The 21,503-nt window shown below is 34.0% G+C and overlaps 2 protein-coding genes across 6 annotated transcripts; one reads left to right on the top strand and one right to left on the bottom strand.

Moving 5' to 3' along the window:
• Nucleotides 1-1,687: 1,687 nt before the first annotated feature.
• LOC106661720 (probable serine hydrolase) lies at nt 1,688-21,228 on the bottom strand. 4 transcript variants are annotated; one of them, XM_024225457.1, is made up of 3 exons: nt 21,078-21,228; nt 6,514-6,657; nt 1,688-2,736 (listed from the first exon to the last, which is right to left on the bottom strand). In XM_024225457.1, exons 1-3 carry the CDS (start codon nt 21,211-21,213, stop codon nt 1,892-1,894), a joined length of 1,125 nt encoding a protein of 374 aa, XP_024081225.1. In that variant the 5' UTR covers nt 21,214-21,228; the 3' UTR covers nt 1,688-1,891. The 4 variants fall into 4 exon arrangements, with proteins under 4 accessions (XP_024081225.1, XP_024081227.1, XP_014240765.2 ...); XM_024225459.1 differs by lacking the exon at nt 21,078-21,228 and adding an exon at nt 11,055-11,365; XM_014385279.2 differs by lacking the exon at nt 1,688-2,736 and adding an exon at nt 3,107-3,988.
• On the top strand, nt 11,442-20,217 carry LOC106661719 (FAST kinase domain-containing protein 5, mitochondrial). 2 transcript variants are annotated; one of them, XM_014385277.2, is made up of 8 exons: nt 11,442-12,120; nt 15,043-15,307; nt 15,367-15,570; nt 15,638-15,869; nt 15,935-16,053; nt 16,139-16,274; nt 16,335-16,555; nt 20,056-20,217. In XM_014385277.2, the coding sequence occupies exons 1-8, from the start codon at nt 11,498-11,500 to the stop codon at nt 20,128-20,130; spliced, it is 1,875 nt and encodes a 624-aa protein (XP_014240763.1). In that variant the 5' UTR covers nt 11,442-11,497; the 3' UTR covers nt 20,131-20,217. The 2 variants fall into 2 exon arrangements, with proteins under 2 accessions (XP_014240763.1, XP_014240764.1); XM_014385278.2 differs by lacking the exon at nt 20,056-20,217 and having other exon boundaries at nt 16,348-16,427.
• Nucleotides 21,229-21,503: the final 275 nt, after the last annotated feature.

Below are 21,503 nucleotides of genomic sequence, written 5' to 3'. Positions count from 1 at the left end.
CAAATGTAACCACTGCATTATATTACTGCACAATATTTCTCTAATTGGCTACCAAATTACCATTTTAATAAAAAATGCAATCATCCAAGTATTCGATAGATACAAAACCGAAAAGCAACAGGATACTGAAGTCTGAAGAAAAAGTCTTTCTTGGTATACCAGTCTTCAGGCACCATGTTTATTAATTTGTCATGGGCATCTTTTTATACATTTGTAATGTGAATGTGAAAGTGAATAAACGTATGAAATAACACAAAAAATACAGAAACAGTTCTAGCAAGTTTCGGCATTTTGTCATCATCTATAAAGTAGAGGTAACCTAATACGTAAATCTAAGGTAGATATTTGACCAAATTCTTATCGGGTCGATAGGTTTTTAACATGAAACTATTTGTAGGAAACATGACTTGTGCAAATGTATGAGTCTGTTGAAATTCCATTGATTATTGTATCTTTTGAACCATCTCTGTTTTAATTTTACAGTATACGAAATTTAAAGTTACAAACGTTAAAGTTAAGTTAAAGTTATAATTATTTCACTTTTCGTTCCAATTTTAGTATATGTACCGCCAAAGCGAGTTATTATTATTATTATTATTATTATTAGTCGACTGAAAGATAGTTTTATGGTGAGCAACATAGAGAGAGTGCAAGCCTCCCATCGATATCGTATATATAGGATGCTGGATCACGGAGTCAGATGTGCCAGCTTGGTTGGGGACCAAAAGCCAAATAAGAAAATTACAGACATACGTTGGATCCTAAAACTGAGGGGAGAATTGCTGAACCTACGGCATAAGCCGTATGATCTCCTCAGCCAACAGGAGTGTGAGTTATGTAATTACCGGGTAAAGGAAGACATATTACATTTTGTCGCGGTATGCCCCATTCTGTCCCCCTATCATTTGTCTGCGTTCGGCGAAAGAACCGTATCAATGGACAGATGCATCAGATTGCTCAACGGACCAGATTGGACAAACTTGGTAAATTATGCTAAAGCGGCCTGGGCCTATCGAAGGCTAATAGTAAACGAATTTAATTAGTAATTCTCTTTTCTTTTCCCCTTTTACTGCCCATCTCTTTGCCCACGCTCTTCCCATGATATTTGGTGTTTCTGTTTCTCCGGCCTTAGCTCCGCTCATTGATTTTTACTTCTCAGTTTTGTATCCTTTTGATTTAGTATTTTGTTATAGATATTACACTTAGCATAGATTTAGTTTAATGCATTTGTACCTTTATTTTACAGGATTAGTCAATAATTAATCCAAGCTCCAGTTACCTTGCCGTATTAAGTTTATTTGCTTGCGTGAATTATATGTATTTTTTTTTTTTCTTCTTGTGTGCAATAAACTTATTATTATTATTTCACTTTTCATCACAAAAAAAAAAAATCTAGTTATCTTTGTCAAATAATAATAATAATTTCAGAGTGGAGTGCCTCTTTTGTCTTTCAGTTATTTTTATTACTGCCTTATGCATTTTTTCATTTCATTTTAATAATATAAACCCCATTCTGAGGGAGAATAGAAAATTTATTACCAACAATTGTACAAAGTTAATCAATTAAAAATATAACAGATATTTTACAACAAATATCAATAAGTTACTATAAATTTTATTAAAGAAAACTATTTACATTTAATCTGGAACTTTATTTACAATGGATTTTACATGGAAAGATAAAGTAAGAAACACAGAATTTATTTTATTTTATTTATAACCAAACATTCTTAAGTATTGTTAATGCCGTTCTATTACAAATATCTTGTTGATGTTCAGGCATTCAATGAAGAAACAATTTTCCAAAGAAAAGTCATGAAAACAATATATAACCATGTTATAAGAAGCTTTTAAGAACAAACAAAAGTTAACCCACAATTTTTATCAAAATTTAGGTTTTCAAGAAACTGTTTATAATAGGATGAACAAGTTCAGGATGCTCTAAGTGAGCATGGTGGCCACCTCCAATAACTGCATGTATAACATTTTTGCCATTCTTCTTTAGTGTATCAATTTGTTTTTCTATTTCAGCAAGATATTGGCCAAAGTGTAGACCTCCTTCGGAGACGCTTACATTAAGAACGTCACAGTTGATGTTTTTAGTAAGAGCGGAATAGAATTGGTGTGTGTTTCTTCCCAGTGAATTAATCTTGAGCAAATAGTCATGTGAAAACTTGTATTTCCCTCCGATATTGATCGTGCCTCGTTTTAAAAGAATTCTACAGCTTTCTTCAGACAATGGTAGCTTCAGAGATACCCTCAAATCGAACATTCTTTTTACGCATTCTTCGATTGAATATCCATTCGACTCCTTCGGGATTTTCTTGGTCGAGGCAAAAATCTCATCGACTGTCTTTTTAAAGGACTGAACTGTCTTATCCAATCCGTCGGCATTGCGAACCCGGGCACAGTCTAAATTGATCATTTTGTCCACTCCGTCGGGAAAACAGCCAGCATAAGTGAAAAAAATACTGCTACCGTAAGAATGGCCCAGAAGTGAGACTTTATCCCAATTGAAGTGATTCTTGATTATATACCGAATGACAAAGACGCTGTCTAAGAAAAACATACCGGCGCCTCTGGCCTTGTGAGATGAGAGTCCGTGTCCAGGCAAATCAAGGCAAAGGACACTTTCAACATCCAGTTCTGGTACCAATTTGTCAAAACTGCCTGCATTATCGAGCAAACCGTGTGCAGTCAACAGAGGTTGACTATTTTGGTCACCCCACCACTTTCCTGAAATTGCGTGAAAAAATAAAATGGATAGAAAAGATTCAATGCGTTTCCTTGAAGACTGATTTATCATCTTATGAAATTGTCTAATTACATTATACTTTTTATTATTAACCAGTATAAAAAATAAATTTTTATAATTTGTCATATGTATTTGGATGAAAAAAGTAAATCACTAAACAATAACAGTAAGAACAGAAAGGTAAATTCAATAATAGTGTTAGGCTTTTAATGTTACTTATTCAATTATAAAATTAAAATTACACAGGTACTTCTCTAGGCAATTTTTTTTTCCAAAGATTGTTGGATTGTTACACGAATAAATTAAAATTTGTTTATTAGGAGAACAATAAGTTTTCTATTTAAATAAACTATATTTTAAAGAATTTCAAAATTATTTACACAACTAATGCTTCTTTTTCAATTTTTTGTCTAAATTTTAAGTATAAATCAACGATTACATCAGGCAAATCCATATGGACATGGTGGTTTCCATCAATGGAATGAAATTCAAAAGATTTTGCACTCCTTTTCAAAAGGTCTAATATATCTGGTATGTTTTTTAACCCGCTTTCGAATAACTGACTTTTTGTAGCTTTGACCAGAGCGACATCGCATTTTACATTTTCAACTAATTTGTAGGATTGGGCGGAATTGAAGAGGAACATGTCTCCTGCCTTGAGCCGTTGGTCTCTACTGAAGAGTACAGTTCCATCAGACATTCTATGAACTCCACGTTTCATGAGAATTTCTGCCGAGGCAGGACCAATCGAACCTATAGTCGCCGTTACCCATATATTTTTCGCTTCGTCCCATGTATACGTTTTCGATTTGTTTGGATCTCTGAGTGCCAAGGAAAGTTTCTTGTCGATAAGTTTTCCTAAATTGGCAACCCTCTTCGCCTCATTTTTATACGCATAGGCAAGATAGTCGACTCCGAAATAACTCAAAACTTCCTCAGGATATATGGCCGAATAGAGGAAACAAGAAGCAGAGCCACCCGAATGGCCAAGTAAATGTAATTTGTCAAAGCCAAAATGCAATTTTACAGCTCTCATCACCGGCACCGAATCGATAAAATAATAATTCTGGAATGGAGGGATGTGTGAAGAAAGCCCATTTCCGGGCAAATCGATTGCCAGCAGGGAAAATTCTTCTGGTAAGGCACTAGTAAATGGGTCCCAAGATCCGGCATTGTCTTGCCAACCATGGATAGCTAATATGGGCTGTTTTTCTTTGCTTCCCCACCACTTCCCTGAAACAAGGGAATAACTTTAAGCCTTTAAATTTATAAATAAAATCCATCAAGTACATTGAACAACCAAATATTATTTCCCCTTTTATATTTAAAAAGTCAGTACGAAAATTCTTAGGGTATCGTTTGTAATTTGTTTATTTGTCAAAAATAAACAAAAATATTTATTTTAACAAAAATAAATATTTTATATGTTATAAAGGTTTTTTTTTTTTTCAATCCAAAATATCAGGTTTACCGGAAAATAATGCAGGCTTATGGTTATAAAATAAAAAGAATTAAATAAATCATTTTAAACCTTTTTTATTAATTAAAATACCTTCCATCACTCTCAATACACTTTTCCCAATTTGGCAACTTCTCTTTACCCCTGAATAGAAATATGAGCATTATTTTTAACAAATTAAATTAAACGCATTTTCTAATGGCTTTTGATCAATAAATTTTTTATGCTCTAAAATATTTTCCAGGTGTCTGAAAAAATGGATCACCCTATTATTATTATCGACAGAACCCAATTGAATATTATGCGTATAATCGATATATGTTTAGCGGTAATAATTCAATTAGTTATTATTTGTATGTAAAGTCTTTGTTGAGATGAAAAAAATTAATTGAAATTATTATGCATATAATTTAAATAACATGAGGATATATTTTTTTATTTTATTAAATATTACTTATCGCACGAATAAGGCACAAAAGTTGTTGAAACGTCATTATAAATAAAAAAATTCACTAGTTTCGTTCTGCTTGACCAATTAATATCTTACAATTAATTAAGGTTTTTAGTTAAGATAAAAAAGTCAGTGTCACGAGCGGGATTTGAACCCACGACCTGCGGCTAAATACGCCGTTGCTCTACCACTTGAGCTATCGTGACTTCGGTCCACTCAGACACCAACTTCCCACCTCAGCCCACCTTTCAATTTTTCCCTCCTTTTTGCCATTTTTCAAGGAGGGAAGGTATTGGTGGATTGAAGTCACAATAGCTCAAATGGTAGAGCAGCGGCGTATTTAGCTGAAGGTCGTGGGTTCGAATCCCGCTCGTGACATTTGGTTTTTTATCTCAACCAATACCTTACACAAAGATTAATTAATTGAAAGAAGTTATTTGGTCAATTGGACCACGAAATCTAATGGATTTAATAAGTAAAATGAAGTACATCTTCACTCAAGCTCTCCGTGCCTATTTCATTTGTCGCCGAGAATCAAATAGATTACACGACATTTGAAAAATGGCAAAAAGGAGGGAAAATTCAAAAGGTGGGGTTGGGATGGGAAGTTGGTGTCTGAGTGGATCGAGGTCACGATAGCTCAAGTGCTAGAGGAGCGGCGTATATAGCCGAAGATCGTGGGTTCGAATCCCGTTCATGACACTGACTTTTTTATCTCAACTAAAAACCTTAATTAATTAGATAAATAAAAAAAGTAAACCTACTATTTTGGGTTTAAAAAACCTACTTAATAATTAATAAAGGAAAACAAGAATGAGAAGAAAAAAGAAAAAGGAAGCCATCAGTACTAATTTCCATCGTACTTTAAAAATTCTAAATTTAAGTATTAAATACATAATTTTTGAGAGAAAAGTCTGATCCCTGAATTTTAAATTTTAAATCGAATAAAAGTAAGCCTTTTTAATTGAAATGTCCTACAGGCAGACCAAAATGATCAAAAACGATCAAATTACAGGTCCATCACCCCACAGAAGTCAAATCTCACAAAATGTTCCAAATTATTCCCTATTTTAATAAAACACATTACAGAAAAAAAAGCCGTACCACCTCAAAAAAAAGTAGGTTTTCAAATTCTGTTTGTAAATTCAGGACTTAGTTTGTTATAAATACTGGCTCAAAAAGTCTCCTATTATATAAGCATGTATATTATTGTCAATGCCTTTCAACACAAATACGATACTCACTTTTAAATTGAGAAATAAAAAATTAAATTTTAACGTTTTGTTAAATTTCGGATCTTTACAGATTTTATTGTCTTTGTAGAGAAAGTTTTATATAGAATTATATAATTATATTCTATATATTATANTATTAACCCCTGTTAATTGGTCCCACAGCCAGTTCACAGCTTGACCCTGGATCCTGCCGAGACCAAGGCCACGCAAGCACCGACAGGGCAGGGCACCCCACCAATTTTGGTCCTCCTACCTTCCTTTTACTTTATCACGGATAGTTTCAGATGGATGCGAATAAAAACCATCTGCACAGCACCTAGGGCCCATGGAAAAGTCCGCATCCATCCCACAATCTGGGGCAAGAAGAATACAGTTAAGAACTACAATTTTAAAACGATCCTAAATATTTTTCACTTAAAATGCCTTGAATAAATATTGGTCAAAGTAATTTTTTTTTTTTTTAAACCTTGTGAATAGTTAATCAGCCTGAAATTAGTTGAACATTTACACGCAGTCAGACCATTCTCGTCTAACAGTAATGGTCTAATGTCCGAATTATCAAGAAAGATCGATTTAAACAAATTCCTCAGAAATAAAACAGAGCAAAACGAACCTGCTATGTGGCCCCATGGCACAGGTATTCGCACTTCTTCAACTTTTGTCGCGTCGATTCTCGAAACAGGTGTTGTGTGAATATTTCTCAAACCAGCCAGCTTCCGTAGGCTTCGTAAGTTGAGCGTCATCATTTTTTTAATCACTGAAAAATAAAATTACAATTTTCAATGTATTGTGTGAGTTATAGTTATAATTGTAGTTAATTAAAACATTCTAGTTTTATATGTGCATCAATTCATACAAAAGTTCTCATTGATTTGTCAAAAATTACCTCACTATTTCTAGCATACTTTCAACGTAAATATTTCAAATTGAGGGCAAGAGATAAAGCGCATAATAAACAATTGTCTCCTTAAGATAACGACCAAAAAAAATTTTGGTTTTGCTCGTTCTAGTATTCGAGGCTTACAAAATGTCATAATAATATAATGCCTCAGTAATAACAACCAATAATTTAATAAATTTGATACAAAATTTAATATTAGTTGCAAATATAAGCAACATAACAAAAATTTCACAAATCCTCAGTATGAAAACTTTACCACAAGCTCAGCCATGGAAAAACAGCCTACATGAGTCAAAAACGCAATTTTTTTTATACATAAAATGCAGTTAAGCAAATACTATCACTTTTTTTAATTAAAAGTAAAATAGTGTTAAATGTTGCAGGAGTGCAAACGATATGACAAGTTTAAACACCTGACTCCCCAAACTGACCTGGTTTGTAGATGTTGCAGTGCACTTGCTAAAAGTTAGTGTTTCACACATGAACTTACGGAGTGTAAATGATGAATGAGTATGCCCAAATATAAATGAGTTTATGAACAGCTCAAAAACCAAACAAGGCAAAGAAAGAGATTTTTAGGAAGGAAATCTGGAGTTAAAATGTAAATTTCTCATGAAAAATTGGTTATTTTAGGCAAAAATTGTGGCAAAAGGGATTTTTTAAAATCTAGAAATAGAAGAAAAAAGGACTACATTCTATTCTGATAGTCAAGCTGAGGTAAGATCACAGTATGAGCCTGTGTGATTATAGTGGGAATAGAGAACAAATTGTTCCTTTTCTGGGTCCCAGGGAACCCAGAGCAAAACAGAAATGGTGAAGCTGATAAATTAACCAAGGAGGGCACCTCAGGAGCACTCAGAACCCGAACCCCTTTTGAAAAATTCCAAACAACCATAAAAAAAAAAAGGCACAATTGCAGAAATTCGTGAAAAACTCTTCTAAAGACTGTTTTTCCAAACAGTTCGCAAATAACTTTTTCTTATTCAAAAATGTTCGTTTTTTTAATTTCAATTAATACATAATTATTTTTTAACAATTAAAACTAGTCTAGCTTATTGTAAAAAAAAATTGTTATAAAATAAAAGAAAAGAAGAAAATTCTAAAAATCAAGTATATGAATGCTTTTTTTTGACCCACTATTTTTATGGTAAAGAATCAAAAGATTTTATCGAAAGCTAGTGGACCAATTTTCATAGTTGAGAATTCGTTTTAAATTGTAAAAAACAAAAAAGGAATTGTCAAGTGCATTTCATAACTGAATCAAACATTAAAATCAGACTATTATTTTCATTTTAAAAAAAAGAAAAAAAAGAGGTTAATTTCTGAGAAATAATTTTTCTATTTTGTGAATTTTCTTATAGAAATATGTTATATATTTTTATGGCCCAAAGACGTTAAACAGCTGTGTTCCTCTTCTTTCAAATGGTCTCTTTGGCGTTAAGATCTTTTTAGCTTTTGTTAAATTAAAGCCATTTCAACCAGATATTATGATAACAAATTTTTAAAAATTGGAAAAAATTTAGGGGTCAAAAATGTGTAAATTTAAATTCAAATAATATGGCTGTATATATTTTTAAAGCCAATAAAGCAAAATTTTAAAAAAATTAAATTCAAACAAAATTTATATTTATGAGTCAGGTGCTAAAACAAAATTTCATATTAGTTTCACAAAAAAAAATTATTTAGTTTACTTGAAAAATATTTGGTTTTTAGAAATATTTTGTGATTGCTAAACTTTGATAGCGTTTACTAATTTTTTATTGCAATCTACATAAAACAAGATGTAAAATGATTTATTCACATAGTTGATTGGGCAAGTCGAAAGGGGAAATAAAAATAATTAAAAAATGGAAAATTTCAACTTTTATATTAAAAAAAAAAAAAAAAAAGGCGAAACCTGGGCCTATTCCCAAGTAATAGTGTATATGTGTTTGATATTTTGGAGTTTATAATCAACAAAAATGTTTGGACCAAATCCATGACCCACCAACCTGGTATCCTGATGGATCCAAAACTGACAAGGGAGCAGGGGCTGGATTCCTCAGGATGAATCCATGGCTTAACTTGCTCTAAACTTAGGTAAATATGCTACAATTTTCCACTTTTTAATTAAAAAAGTATAAATTGATAGCCATCTTCCCTGACAGTAAGGCAGCTCTAAAGGCCCTAGCCTCATGTAAAGTGAAGGCAATGAGTGCTTGGAACTGCATGAAGGCTCTGGCAGAAGTCAGGGACACCAGTGACCTTACCCTGGCATGGGTCCCTGTGCATTTGAGGCATAAAGGCAATGAAAAGGTTGACATGTAGGTCAAAGAGGGAGCCAACATGGACCCTCTAGGTCCTGAACTCTACTGTGGCCTAGCATTTTGCCACAAAAGAGGATACATCTTAAAATGGATCGAGTTCATAGAAGGCCATCTGCTAAAGTAGTAAGAGAATTACTGGAAGGCAACCGCAACCAAGCCAGGATTCTGGTTGGATTCCTGACAGGGCCCTGCCACCTGATAAGGCACATGCACCTGGTAGGAGTACAGACAGAAGAAACGCTTTGCAGGAGATCACAGAACACATTTTATGTTTTTGTGAAATTCTTTGTAGGTGCAGATTCTTACAACTAGGAGAGGAAAAACTACAAGGAAGATCCTACACTAAGGAGCCGCTGGCAAGGCTACGAAGGTTGATTAACAACCTGGAGCTGGCCAGTGAGTTATAAAAAAATGGAGGAGCACAATAGATCTACACCATGGTGTAGGCTTGTGGCCACCTCTTTTATCCCTATCCCTAGGTTATGTTTAGTATAATACATACATTTTGTTATAAACAGACCCTTTTGTATTTGTGTTGGGCAAGAGTCTACATACAGCTCTACTATGTAGTATTTTTATTCAAGGTAGTTTTAAGCCCCGGAATAATAAAGTTTATTGGTTTTTCTTTCAGTATATCTTTTTTAATCTGGTCCAATAGCCTAACTTTCCTTTAGAGACTGGTTACGGTTTTTCCTCATCTAATTGTAAAAACTTGCACCTGGATAGACTACAACAGTGCACGCTTTCTCAAGTGGCAGTGTCTATTCTGCAGGCCTAGCAGAACTCTAATTCCATTTCACTTGCTCCCCAGTTTTTATGAGTTTTGCCTAGGGTCCTTCTAGAATTTCATCACTTGTTACATTCCTGGGGCGCTAATCAACCAGTAATTTTACTCATTGAGGATTCCGCCTGATGGTATTTACTTTCCCCCCTTTTTTTGTATGTGGCTAGGGTTGGCCAGGAAGGATTCCAACTGACCCCTAGTTCATACTGTATTTGTCTTCTATAGGTAGATTTCCTTAGTAACTAGGTAAAATATGAACTCAATAAATTTGAAGAAGTTTGACAAAATTTTTGAATAATTGCACTATAATTTATCAACTTTTTTTATAGATAAATGGCTTACTGCACAGTGACTAAACAATTTAATTTGGCCGTTACAGATCTTTGAGTCTGCCTTTCAGAAAACAGACCAAACCATCGACAACAGACAGACCAAAATGATTGGTCCGAATCAAACTGTATCTTCTTCAAAGCTGGCCAGTGAGTTACAGAAAAATACAGGAGGAGGCCTTGTGGCCATCTCTATTATGGGGACTGACTACATGATCCTGGAAACATTTACAACATCCTGTTAAGACACAATAGACTATAAAGGAGAGGAAGAACTCAGGAGAACATCAGATACAATTATATGGTATACAGATGGCTCCAAAACAAAGGAACCAGATCGGATGTGTTCTGTACAAGCTCAAAATATGAGCAAACAAACTCCCAAGTTCTTGCGCAGAATCTTCTGGAACCCCAGGCAGCGAAGAAACAGCCACCCATATTATCTTTGAATGTGAAGCAACGTCTCAATGTGGATATGGCCTAGCATACAGGAAAAACCTAGGGAATGAATTTGTATCAGGAACAGTCCAAGACCTAATACATCTGAGAAGAAGAATTGAGTTGATAGCACTGAACTAGGGTACTAGGAAGGTACAATAAGCCAGAAGGATGCAGAGGCTGTTGAGCACAAAAACCCACTTCCTACTATCCTCATCATCATCATCATCCCCTATTCCAACAGGAGCTCAGTACAATGTCAGAACCTGAGGCAGCACGTCTTGTGAATGCTCTTTCGCAATAGAGAAGCAAAAAAAGGAGAAAACCCAATCGAATAAATGTGTGAGGTCGTCCATAGTTACAACTAAGCATATTAACTTAACGATGTCAGTTTACCTTTTTGTGCGCTTTTATAAAAGGAGAGGACTCAGGAAATCCGAACTTGACTCATTTGATATCAGAAATCTTCAAGTTTAAGTCTACGAAGGTCAATAGTAAAAATGAACAAATCGAACTGCCGTCTAATAATTTACGGATCGATTGCGTTTTAATTCATAACAACGGTTTCATATAATGAAAAATTGATCAATTTTACTAAAGAGATTTTTTGTTGTAAAATCTATAGATTTGTTGTTTGTTCGCGATTTACAGGATGAAATTAACATTTTTATTGTAATAAATGTTGAGCTCCTCTTGGTTTTGTAAGTTTATTGATAGCAGTAACCTAGCAGTAACCTTCTTTGATAAAAGATTATAACCTTCTCTTGAGTTATCGCCACGCGATTTGTGTGCCGCTAACCACTGACAAACAACTGTTGACTGTTTTTAATTAAGCCGAAATGGCATTTAGAACGATTTTTATCCGGCAATTCTGTCTTAATTGGCGTTGTAGGAGCGACCCGCGTTCTTTGTCGACTTCAGCTTTGACTACATGCCTGGGTCGCGTCACCGATTCTAAATTCATCCCCCGGGAGAACAACTTCTCTCACCAAGTCCTCGAAAAGATGGGGAAATACTGCTTAGCGGAGTTGCCGAAGTTCGACGAAGCGAAGGCGGTCGAGTCGCCGAACGAGGTGCCCGACTGGAAAGCCATGACGATCCAACAGCTCTGCGACAAAGTAGAGGCGATGAGCCACGAAGCGCACAAGTCCTCCCTCGACATGGACGACCCGCGATTCAAGTCCATGTTCCAGGCGGTGAAAGAGAGAAGTGCAGAACTGGACGACGACCAGCTGGCCGGGCTTATTTCCAACATCGCCCTTTGGCCCTTCGTCAATTCTGTTATAGAAAGGGGATTCCACGACTACTGGAAGGCCCTCGACGAGAGGTGCATGGAACGCCGGACAAACTGGGACACGAAGAAGTTGCTTTACTTCATCGACCTCTGGTACTTCGCACGGCTGGCCAGGCCGAGCGATTTCGTCTACCTCGCCATCAAGAAATTAACAAATAAGGCTGACAAGTAAGTGATCTTTTATTAAAAATACCCAACTAACACCTGCTTGGAATGATGGGATCATTTCGGTAGCCTATTGGTCAGCATGATAGACTCTCGGCTCATAAACCCCCACGGTCATGGGTTCGATTATCATTGTCATCACTGGTCTTGACAATACCCTTCTCTGCCAACTACATTGAAATCTTGGTTTAACTACACAAACAAATTACAAGAACAAAGTAATGTTTCATTATACCATATATGTTTATCGGTCATAATTTACCATATTAATTATTTCAATTAATTATTCTTTTTACCTAAGGGTTTGGTTGAGCTGAAAAAGTTAGTGTCACTAAAGGGTTTCGAATCCACGACCTTCGGCACAATCTGTGTTGGGCAAAAATTAGTCATGTCTAATGATTGATTGATCACTCAGACCGTTAGTCATGATTGGTAGTAAGTGGCTAATATAATCATTAGTCACTAATGACCAATAAAAAAGTCAATGGCACGAGCGGGATTCGAACCCACAATCTTCGGCTAGATACGCCACTGCTCTACCACTTGAGCTATCGTGAACTCGATCCACTCAGTAGAGCAGCAGCGTATCTAGCCGAAGATCGTGGGTTCAAATCCCACTCGTGCCATTGACTTTTTTTATCTCAACTAAAATCCTTAATTAATTGTAAAATATTAATTGGTCAAGCGGACACAAAATTAGTGAATTTGATGATAATAATAATAATATAATAAAATTAAAAAATCTTCGAACTATATAGCTATGCTTTGAAAAGTAAATATGTTTACATAACCGATTAATGGAAAAAATATTTCTTTGAATTAAAATTTATTCCACTTGAAAGGAGAGATTTCTACATTATTTGGAAAAATACACCATCTAGGGGTCTTGATTGTAATAAAATAGACATGTAGAATAATTATGTAACTTTGGTTTTCGTTTATGATAACACTTTTTGAGGATCGGCCGACTCTCATCTCAAAATTTTTATCCGGAGTCTGTTGGATTTTGATAAATTGTTCATTGTAGCCAGAGTTGGGCAAAATCTAACTAATTCAATCATGATTATGAATTTTGATTGAAGTTTAATCATGATTGAATTAGTCATGAGTAAATTAATCATTGTATGATTTAGTCATACCTCATGATTGAATTAAACATGACTAAATCATATAATGATTAATTTACTCATGACTAATTCAATCATGATTAAACTTCAGTCAAAATTCTTAATCATGATTGAATTAGTTAGATTTTGCCCAACTCTGGGCACAATACACTGCTGCTCTAACTACTTGAACTATCATGGGTTCGTATCCTGCTCGTGACACTAACATTTCTTCTCAACCAAGACCTTAGATAGATTAGATTAGGTTATATAGGAGCTGGCTACTTTACGACCTGTGCACCATGACCAGTATTGGTGTATTGTGCATCTCCATTTCTTTTAAATAGAGCTCCTCGCTATGCTTGAGGCTTTTTACCAGACCCTGGGTTTTCAAGGGCTCCTGTTTTTCATTTTGTAAAATGTCTTTTCTCCATTTTAATCCAGTTGTAGTCTCTTTAAACTATAGAAAGACATCATCTTGAACAAGAAGATTTCAATATTATTGTGAGAATGAGTCATCGAGGTCACTGGCAAGTGGATATTGCAGATGCAGTTGGCATTTCTTAGAGCATGATCTCACGGGTTTTAGCCCAATTCTGAGAGACTGGAAGTGCCAGAAGGAGGCCTGGTAGTGGATCTCAGCGCATTACGACATTAAGGGAGGACAGAAATATTGTCACTGCTGCAAGACAGAATCCTTTCCATAGTGCCCACCAGATCCTAAATGAAGTACAGGATGTTTTGGCAATGCCTTTTTCAGCAAGTCAAATACGTATTCACTGTTTCTGCACAACTGGATGGTTATACAAACCCCGTATGTGTGTATAGGCACCCTATTTGGCAAATGCCAACACAATCATCTCGAAACTTGGAAAACATTCACCACATGTCTGGAGCCTCCTTAAGATGTAAACCCAGTGGTCCTTTCAAGGAGTCAGTGATTTCTAAGGTCTACTATTATATTAAAAGTTTTTTTAAAATTGGCCCCAAGATTGGAAAAGTGATGTTGACCATTATAAAACGCCTTGCCATGCTTCTTCGCAATCCGGTGTAGAGAAGTTGGTCATATCTATCAATAGTAAACAGCCGCACCAGTGTCGACTAAGTAATGTGTATTGATGAACAGTCTGTAATGTATAAGCAAGGCTGGTGGGTAATGGGTTTGGCCTTTATTGATGTGGATGAGAGTTTTCCATCTACTTAGTGGGGGTGTAGGAGCAGGAAGTAATGGATTTGCGTGTAGCCTCTTTGTAATGCCAGTGATTCCAACATAATGTGGTACTAGGTTCCTTGGGCTTACACAAGAATCGGAGCAGTTATATGAGTATTTCTTGGGGCTGTTAGTATCTCTGGTATTCCATCCTTGAGAAATTACTGTGATTGATAAATGCATCTTGTTTAGTTGATGTTGTATATCAGTAAGTACTCCTTATTTGTCTAAACCCCTAATTTTTATATTTAATTGTATATTCGAAGCCTTCACAATTCTTTCAAGTTGTTGCGACAATAGTCACTTGCCTAGGTCTCATGCCTGGTTTTATAGTAGTAAGAATTTTTTCACTTGCTCATTTCTGACCAATCTGCCTAGCCTTGTAATTTTGGTTGACAAATGGAACACCATGATAGCAAGGATAAACAACATATCCTTGACAGGATAGATCAAATTGATCACACTAATCGGTATGAATAAACCACAATGGCATAGCAGTTGGGACGTCTGAGATGGTCAGGCCAACAGAGATGATGCATTCATGAAGTTTATCAAACTTCAGTCAGTTTTTGTTTTCTGTTTGTATTTTTTTTTTTTTTTTTTTTGCAGGCTTGATGCTCAAGCAGTTGTGCAAGTGCTGTTTTACCTCAACACCCTCAGGACAGTAATGACAGGAGTATCCATTTACGATCTTGAGCACCGATTATTAGAGGTGTTCAACACTCTTACCATCGAGGAAATCGGCGTAGCTCTCATGGGGTTTTTCAAGACAAAACATGTACTACACAATCACAAGTTGATGACTTTGATCTTTGAACGGTTGAGGGAACAAGCAAGCACAATACCTGAAGTGACGCTCGCAGCGATACTAAAAGTTAGTCGACCCTTGTGTACATTCATTGCATGAATAATCGCTTTATTTGTTTTTGACAGGCACTACGTCTCAGCTTGACTTATGAGGTTTTTGATCAAGTACCACCTACTCTGGATGTCCTGGAGAAAGAAATAAGCAGGCTTAGTGTAACGACTTGTGTTCACGTATCACTTCTAGTCTCAAGGGGTCTTACATTTCATCAAGGTTCTCTTACAAAAATCGCCCAAAAATTAGTCGATAATATAACTGATGCTAGACTTAAGGTATAATAACTAGTTTAACGAGGATTTTCATGTTTTTAAATAATTTTAATGTATAATTTCCGATTAGGACATTGAAAAAGTCATTTACCCTCTCGTATTGGTTAGCTTTGACCCACATACCTATCCTTGTATATTTGAGACAGTCATGAATGAACTTCAGAACCCAAAGAGGGAGGAGGAAATTGAAACACATCCAAAGACGTATGTAGCACTCTTGCACTATTTGAGCATCAGGAATTTTGTTCTCGAACCTCTTATCGCCAAGGTTCTTGATGAAAATTTCATTTTAAAAGTTTACGGTCAGTTTAATCATTTTTCATTGACTAATTTCAAACAATCAAACTAAACTTTATCTGTTTTGTAGGGAAAGTCAAATTCAATATTGGGAGAGAAATTCTTTGCCTTGATACATTTGTTCGCTTGCAATGTCCAAATTACAAGGGACCAAAGCTGAACGAAAAAACCAGAAATTATCTTTCTAAGGTATTATCTCCAATCTGGTTGATTTGAATTTAATTTTATTTGTTTGTTATTTCTTTTATTTTATTTTTACTTTTTTAATTATTAGAGGTACTCCCAGCCTATACAAGCAAACAAGCCATCGAAACATATGCAGTATTTTATGGATGTGCAGCAAACTCTAGAAGCGATGGTTGGTAAAAACTACGCTTGCAAATACTTATTACCGAATCACCCTCGAGCAGGTTAGTATTTAATTTTTTCCAATTAATAAAATTTAAATCGGTGCGAATTTTGTTTTGCAGATCTTGTTTTCAGATATGAGAACGGCATAAGCTTTCCTTTGCCCGACAGCATCGCAAATAGCGAAAATTTTACCGGAATAATTCCACCACCTGAGGAGGGAAAATGGTTCGTACTTGTGGTCGGAAGCAGGAATATGTTCTCCCATAACTCCAACATCCCATCAGGCGAGACTAATTTAAAGCTGAGACAGTTGAAACTTTTAGGATACATTCCACTGTTGGTAAGTGCAAATTATAATGCTCGGTCAATTTTATCATAAATGCAATTTATAAAATCCACTTAAAATCTTGAAATTAATAAATGATAAAATTTCTCCATGTGGTCTGTAAGGTGATGAACCATGGCCAAACCAGCAAGCGTAGGCAGACCAAAAACGATCAATAATGTCAATAAAACAAATTTAAAAAATTACAAAAATTAAAACAGAAGTAAAGGAACTTACGTATAATGAGAAGTAACAAAAGTTTATATTTTTTCCTCCAAAAACTTAATTATACTTAATTCAGTACAGGTTTAATTATCTCCAATAAAGAGTCATTCTTTATTGCTGAATTGTATTCACAGAGTATTTATCGGAAAAATCAATAATAACTGTTAATTTAAGTGATGAAATTTGAGCGCTTTTAACATTCAATTTTAGAAAAAGATATAAAAATCACTGACTTTAAAGAAGTGACCATTTTTCAGATCAGTTTTCTTTCATTACGAAACGGGAATCACCGAGTCTGTGGCTGTTAAGGCATCAAAGTTTCATATTTGACATATTGACATTAGAGTCATAAAAATATTTTTTTAATTGTCTTTGTCTTCTCATCTTAAATTATGCGTGGTACAAGTGTGTTTGACTATCTCCAATGTAATTAATATCAGTTTTCAATATAATTTTACATTAAAAAACCGGGGATAAGGCTACTTAGAAATAAAACACTCGATTTGTGCATTGAGCTTTCAAGGAGTAAATCTCTTTCAGCTATGAAAATACAATTAATTACAGTTTACAAAATTAACAAGAACAGACAAATATTAATTTAATAATTTTTATTGTACACTCAAAGACAAAAAACAAACATACATATTTTGTTGTTTATTTCAAACTATATATATGTATTTTAATCGTTTTATTAGTTACAACATACTTATATTAACGTAAACCAAATTAATCAAGATCAGATATTCATGAGTTTTGATTCAAATATTTAATTATGATGGTTTGAAAGAAACTTTACCAAAACACCATAAAACTTATTTATGGTTTAAAATTGAAGATTAAAATTTAACTAACAATTTATTACCTGGTTTTCCTCTTAATACTTAATTATGTAGATTTTGTATGCTGAAAAGAAAGCGGGGCTGCTTCAAAATATGTATTACTTATAAATTCTTAACACAAAAAGTAATCTAAACCTTAAAAAGAAACAACCTTTATAATAAAAATAATTTAAAAAAAAAGAAGATAATTTAGGCGAGGAATATCATAAAATGCATATTAAATGTATGAAACTGAAAAAAAAAAAAAACTGTTTGAATCACACAATCAGGTATTAATTAAAACTATAATAAGAATAATGATTCAAAACTTTTTTTTTTAATACGAGGGTTCGCAACAGCAGCAGAGGTTATATCAACCTTGGGGTGCCGGTGTTTTTGCAAAAAAGCCCATTTGTATGTCAGGTTCGAATGCAGGGCCACTGGATTCGAACCTGGGACCTTTACCATACAGTTATGAGCGCCATGTCAACGCCTAAACCGTTGCGGCCACCGACGCCCCTAAAAAAGCAATTAATGTCCTACAAATCCAGGCCAAGATTTTGCTTAAAGACAGCACCTTGCATGGGTTTTACATCTGTCTATCATTGACTTGGAATAATGTCAAAGCCATCGTAATTAAAAAGCCTAATGAATGTGCCAAAGAATTTTTATTAAGTGATTAGCCAGTCACATTTTACTTATGATTTATTATTTGTGCTCAAAATAAATATACAAGATGAGTTTCACTTTTGTTCCTCCCTCTTTTTTCTTTTTTTAAGCTTAACTATTTAAGCAAGATACTCATCAATGCCTATTTTTAAAGGTTTTTCTTGACAATGAATTTAACGGTATAAAGGTTTTTAATTTGAAACAACCGTTCTCAAGTTATTAGCAAAACAATTTCTGAACATTGTTTTTTGTGTAAAAACAAAATCTACTACAACTTCTTCAACCAAGAAGCAAATTTTTATTTATTCTTTTAATTGATATAGTAAATTAATTGTCACACATGTTTCAAAATTGTGTAACTATTTCCTCAAATAACATCGACTAAGCAGGATGTAGCTCCTTAAAAACAATTTAATCAAATTTCAGTTCATAAATACAAATTTAAAGCAATTAATGTTTGACAAACAAAACGTAAAAAAATTGTTTTGTTATGCCTGACGAGTAAATTTGAGCCAGGAAATACACTGCACTTATATGCTTATTTTACAATCTTATTTTATTATTATTATTTATTATTCGCATTTTTGTAAAAATACATATTCCACATTCATTCATTTGATATCAAAGTGCTCGAAAACAACCTTGTGACATTATTTGCAGAAATAAAAATAATTTAGTTATTGCATCACTCGTCACAATTGGCAACCGTGTTTACCAGGTAAACACTGTTGACTTTTTTTTTTAATTTAAACAATACTTTGTACTTTGTAAGATTTTCTAGGAAAAAATTTTTTACTAAAATTTTAAAAATGTATTATCAATGCACACATATTTATTTACGTATTTCACACTCACATAGGACATGAATTATATTATATTTCTTCAAAATTTATATAGCATTTTTCAGTCAAATGAATTTTTTTTTTTCAACCGGGTATCAGCGGGTTCACTTTTGCAACTCATGTCAAGAGACATGTTTGTAGAAACCTTTCAACCTGATGATGAGCTAAGGGCTTGAAATTCGGATTGTTGTGAAACAACTTACTGTGAGTAGGAACCATCTTTTTAAAAAAGGATTGATTCATTAAAAAAGAATTCATTTGCTTGGAAAATGGTTTCATTTGATTGAAAAAAGGTTTCATTTGGTTGAAAAAAAGTTTCATTTGGTTGAAAAAAGGTTTCATTTGATTGAAAAAAGGTTTTATTTGATTGAAAAAGTTTCATTTGATTGAAAAAAAGTTTCATTTTCTTGAAAAAAAGTTTCATTTTCTTGGACAATTGTTTCATTTGATTGAAAAAGGTTTCATTTGATTGAAAAATAGTTTCATTTGACTGAAAAATGATATATAAAGTAAGGTGCAAATATAAGGAATAGCCAATTTTATTCACAAAACAATCATTAATGTAGATTGAAAAAATGAAAGACGTTCAATGAACTTATTTTAATTTTTTTAACTGTAAACTTTAAAATGCAAACCTTTAATCATTATTGAATATAACGCAGCCTTTTCTTGGTATTATTATCTTATCTTGCTCTTATTTATCCAAAAACAAGTACTCTGTGATAACTGATAATTTCAACTTTATTCCCTCATGGAGTGACGTGTTAATTGAATAAATGCAAACAAATAGTTATAAACTTTTTGCTTGCGATAGTCTCATGGTGTAAACTTGTTCTTCTTATCAGGCCAGGATGCTGAAAACAGCACATAAACATAAACTGTGACTCTTGTTGATTATTCATCAGCATGAAAAGAAAGTGACTTGTTCTGAATTCTAAGTGTTTGAAGTGTATTTTTTCAGGTTCATTATATGGAGTGGCCGTGGGTGAGCACAATTCACAAGATGGACTATCTGAAAAAGCTGATAGCCATTTAAAAAAAAATCAATATGTTTTTTGTAAATATTTGAATTTTTAGTGTAAATAAAGACTGTTTTGTAATAAATCGACATTCACTAGTCTAAGTATTATTATTATTAATCCTTGATAATGTCTAGTTTTTAGAATATTATGAATGTAAACTATGACCTTTACTTATGTTATCTCCTATCTAATTAGCAAACCTTTCACCACTTGGTTGTTAAAACAGTTTTTTAAAAATTTCACACAAATTTAACCAAACAAGAAGAAAGTTTTTATAAGAAAATACTTATGATTTGTCATTAGAGTTATTTATGATTTTTTTCAGTGAATAATTGTTTTTCCTTTAACTATTTTGATTAATTGGGTTTATTCTTAAACATGCTATTTATTGTTTGATGAATATTAAGTGAAATATTCATAGTTTAATGTTGTTTTATATAATGGGGGGGGTAAAAATGCTAATAACAATTTTTTTATATTTTAGTAATACAAATTACTATCTAGAAAATATAAGGGAGGGTAATACGATGGTAGTATGGGTCCCCGGAAGACACACAGGTCTGAAGGGTAATGAAAAGGTGGATGAAGGCTGAGCCTCTGGTACTAAAAATACAATTAAAAATGTAATCAAAAGGAAATGGGGTCAGTGGGTTAGATTGGCAGAGAAGCAACTATGTATCAAAAGCATGGTCAGTAAGATCTGAACATTAGAAGAGGGATCACCCTCACCCGATTAAGAATAAGCGATGTAAGGTGTTTAACACAGACACTTTTAAGCAAAGCAAGTATTTGTCTAGCATGTAGAGAGGGGTTGCTTGATGTGTCCTGTTTAATTGAAGGATGGCTTTCCTTGGCAAAAATAAGAGGGTTGAGAGTGTAGGACTACCACCTGATATGAGAATTTTGCTTTTAGGAGTATTTGGATCCCCTGTTCTGATTTTTTATGAAATGGGCTGTTTACCTTTGATAGCGTGACGGTTAAGAACAAGGTCTGATACTGGACTGCCATAACCCAAACGGTTGTCGTTCACAGAAAAATTCCCCCCTCTCTTCTTTTCCATGAGTGTAACTGAATTGACAATTATACAGTTTTGCATTTTTTCATTTACTTCTTTTAACAAAAAAGAGGTTTAAGTCAGAAAGCATTAGTCACTTTAATCTGCATATGAAAACATTGAGTGGCAAGTCAGTTTACGTGCTGACACGTGGCGCATGAAAATGGATGTTGTGTAACGCTAGAAATTATGTCAAACCCAAGGAACTTCCCATCATCCTAATACGAACAATGTTCTATGAACGGATCACCTAAAGATAAAACTAGGCATTCCTTTAAATCTTTTTTTCTATGTATAGCTTGTGAGCACTGCGGGTGGTAAGCTTAAGGTTC

The sequence above is a fragment of the Cimex lectularius genome, unplaced genomic scaffold, assembly GCF_000648675.2.
Source record: "Cimex lectularius strain Harlan isolate CLEC.00 unplaced genomic scaffold, Clec_2.1 scaffold29, whole genome shotgun sequence".
Classification (NCBI taxonomy): domain Eukaryota; kingdom Metazoa; phylum Arthropoda; class Insecta; order Hemiptera; family Cimicidae; genus Cimex; species Cimex lectularius.
This window is presented reverse-complemented; position numbering and strand designations above follow the sequence as displayed.

Excerpts from the sequence above, each read along its gene's own strand:
- LOC106661719 (XM_014385277.2), top strand. The coding sequence starts at position 11,498 with ATGGCATTTAGAACGATTTTTATCCGGCAATTCTGTCTTAATTGGCGT. Across the intron at positions 12,121-15,042 it reads TTAACAAATAAGGCTGACAA|GCTTGATGCTCAAGCAGTTG; the intron begins GTAAGTGATCTT and ends TTTTTTTTGCAG. Across the intron at positions 15,870-15,934 it reads TTTCATTTTAAAAGTTTACG|GGAAAGTCAAATTCAATATT; the intron begins GTCAGTTTAATC and ends TCTGTTTTGTAG.
- LOC106661720 (XM_014385279.2), bottom strand. The coding sequence starts at position 21,213 with ATGCAAAACTGTATAATTGTCAATTCAGTTACACTCATGGAAAAGAAG. Across the intron at positions 6,658-21,077 it reads TAACCGTCACGCTATCAAAG|TGATTAAAAAAATGATGACG; the intron begins GTAAACAGCCCA and ends TTTATTTTTCAG. Across the intron at positions 3,989-6,513 it reads GCCATGGGGCCACATAGCAG|GGAAGTGGTGGGGAAGCAAA; the intron begins GTTCGTTTTGCT and ends CCCTTGTTTCAG.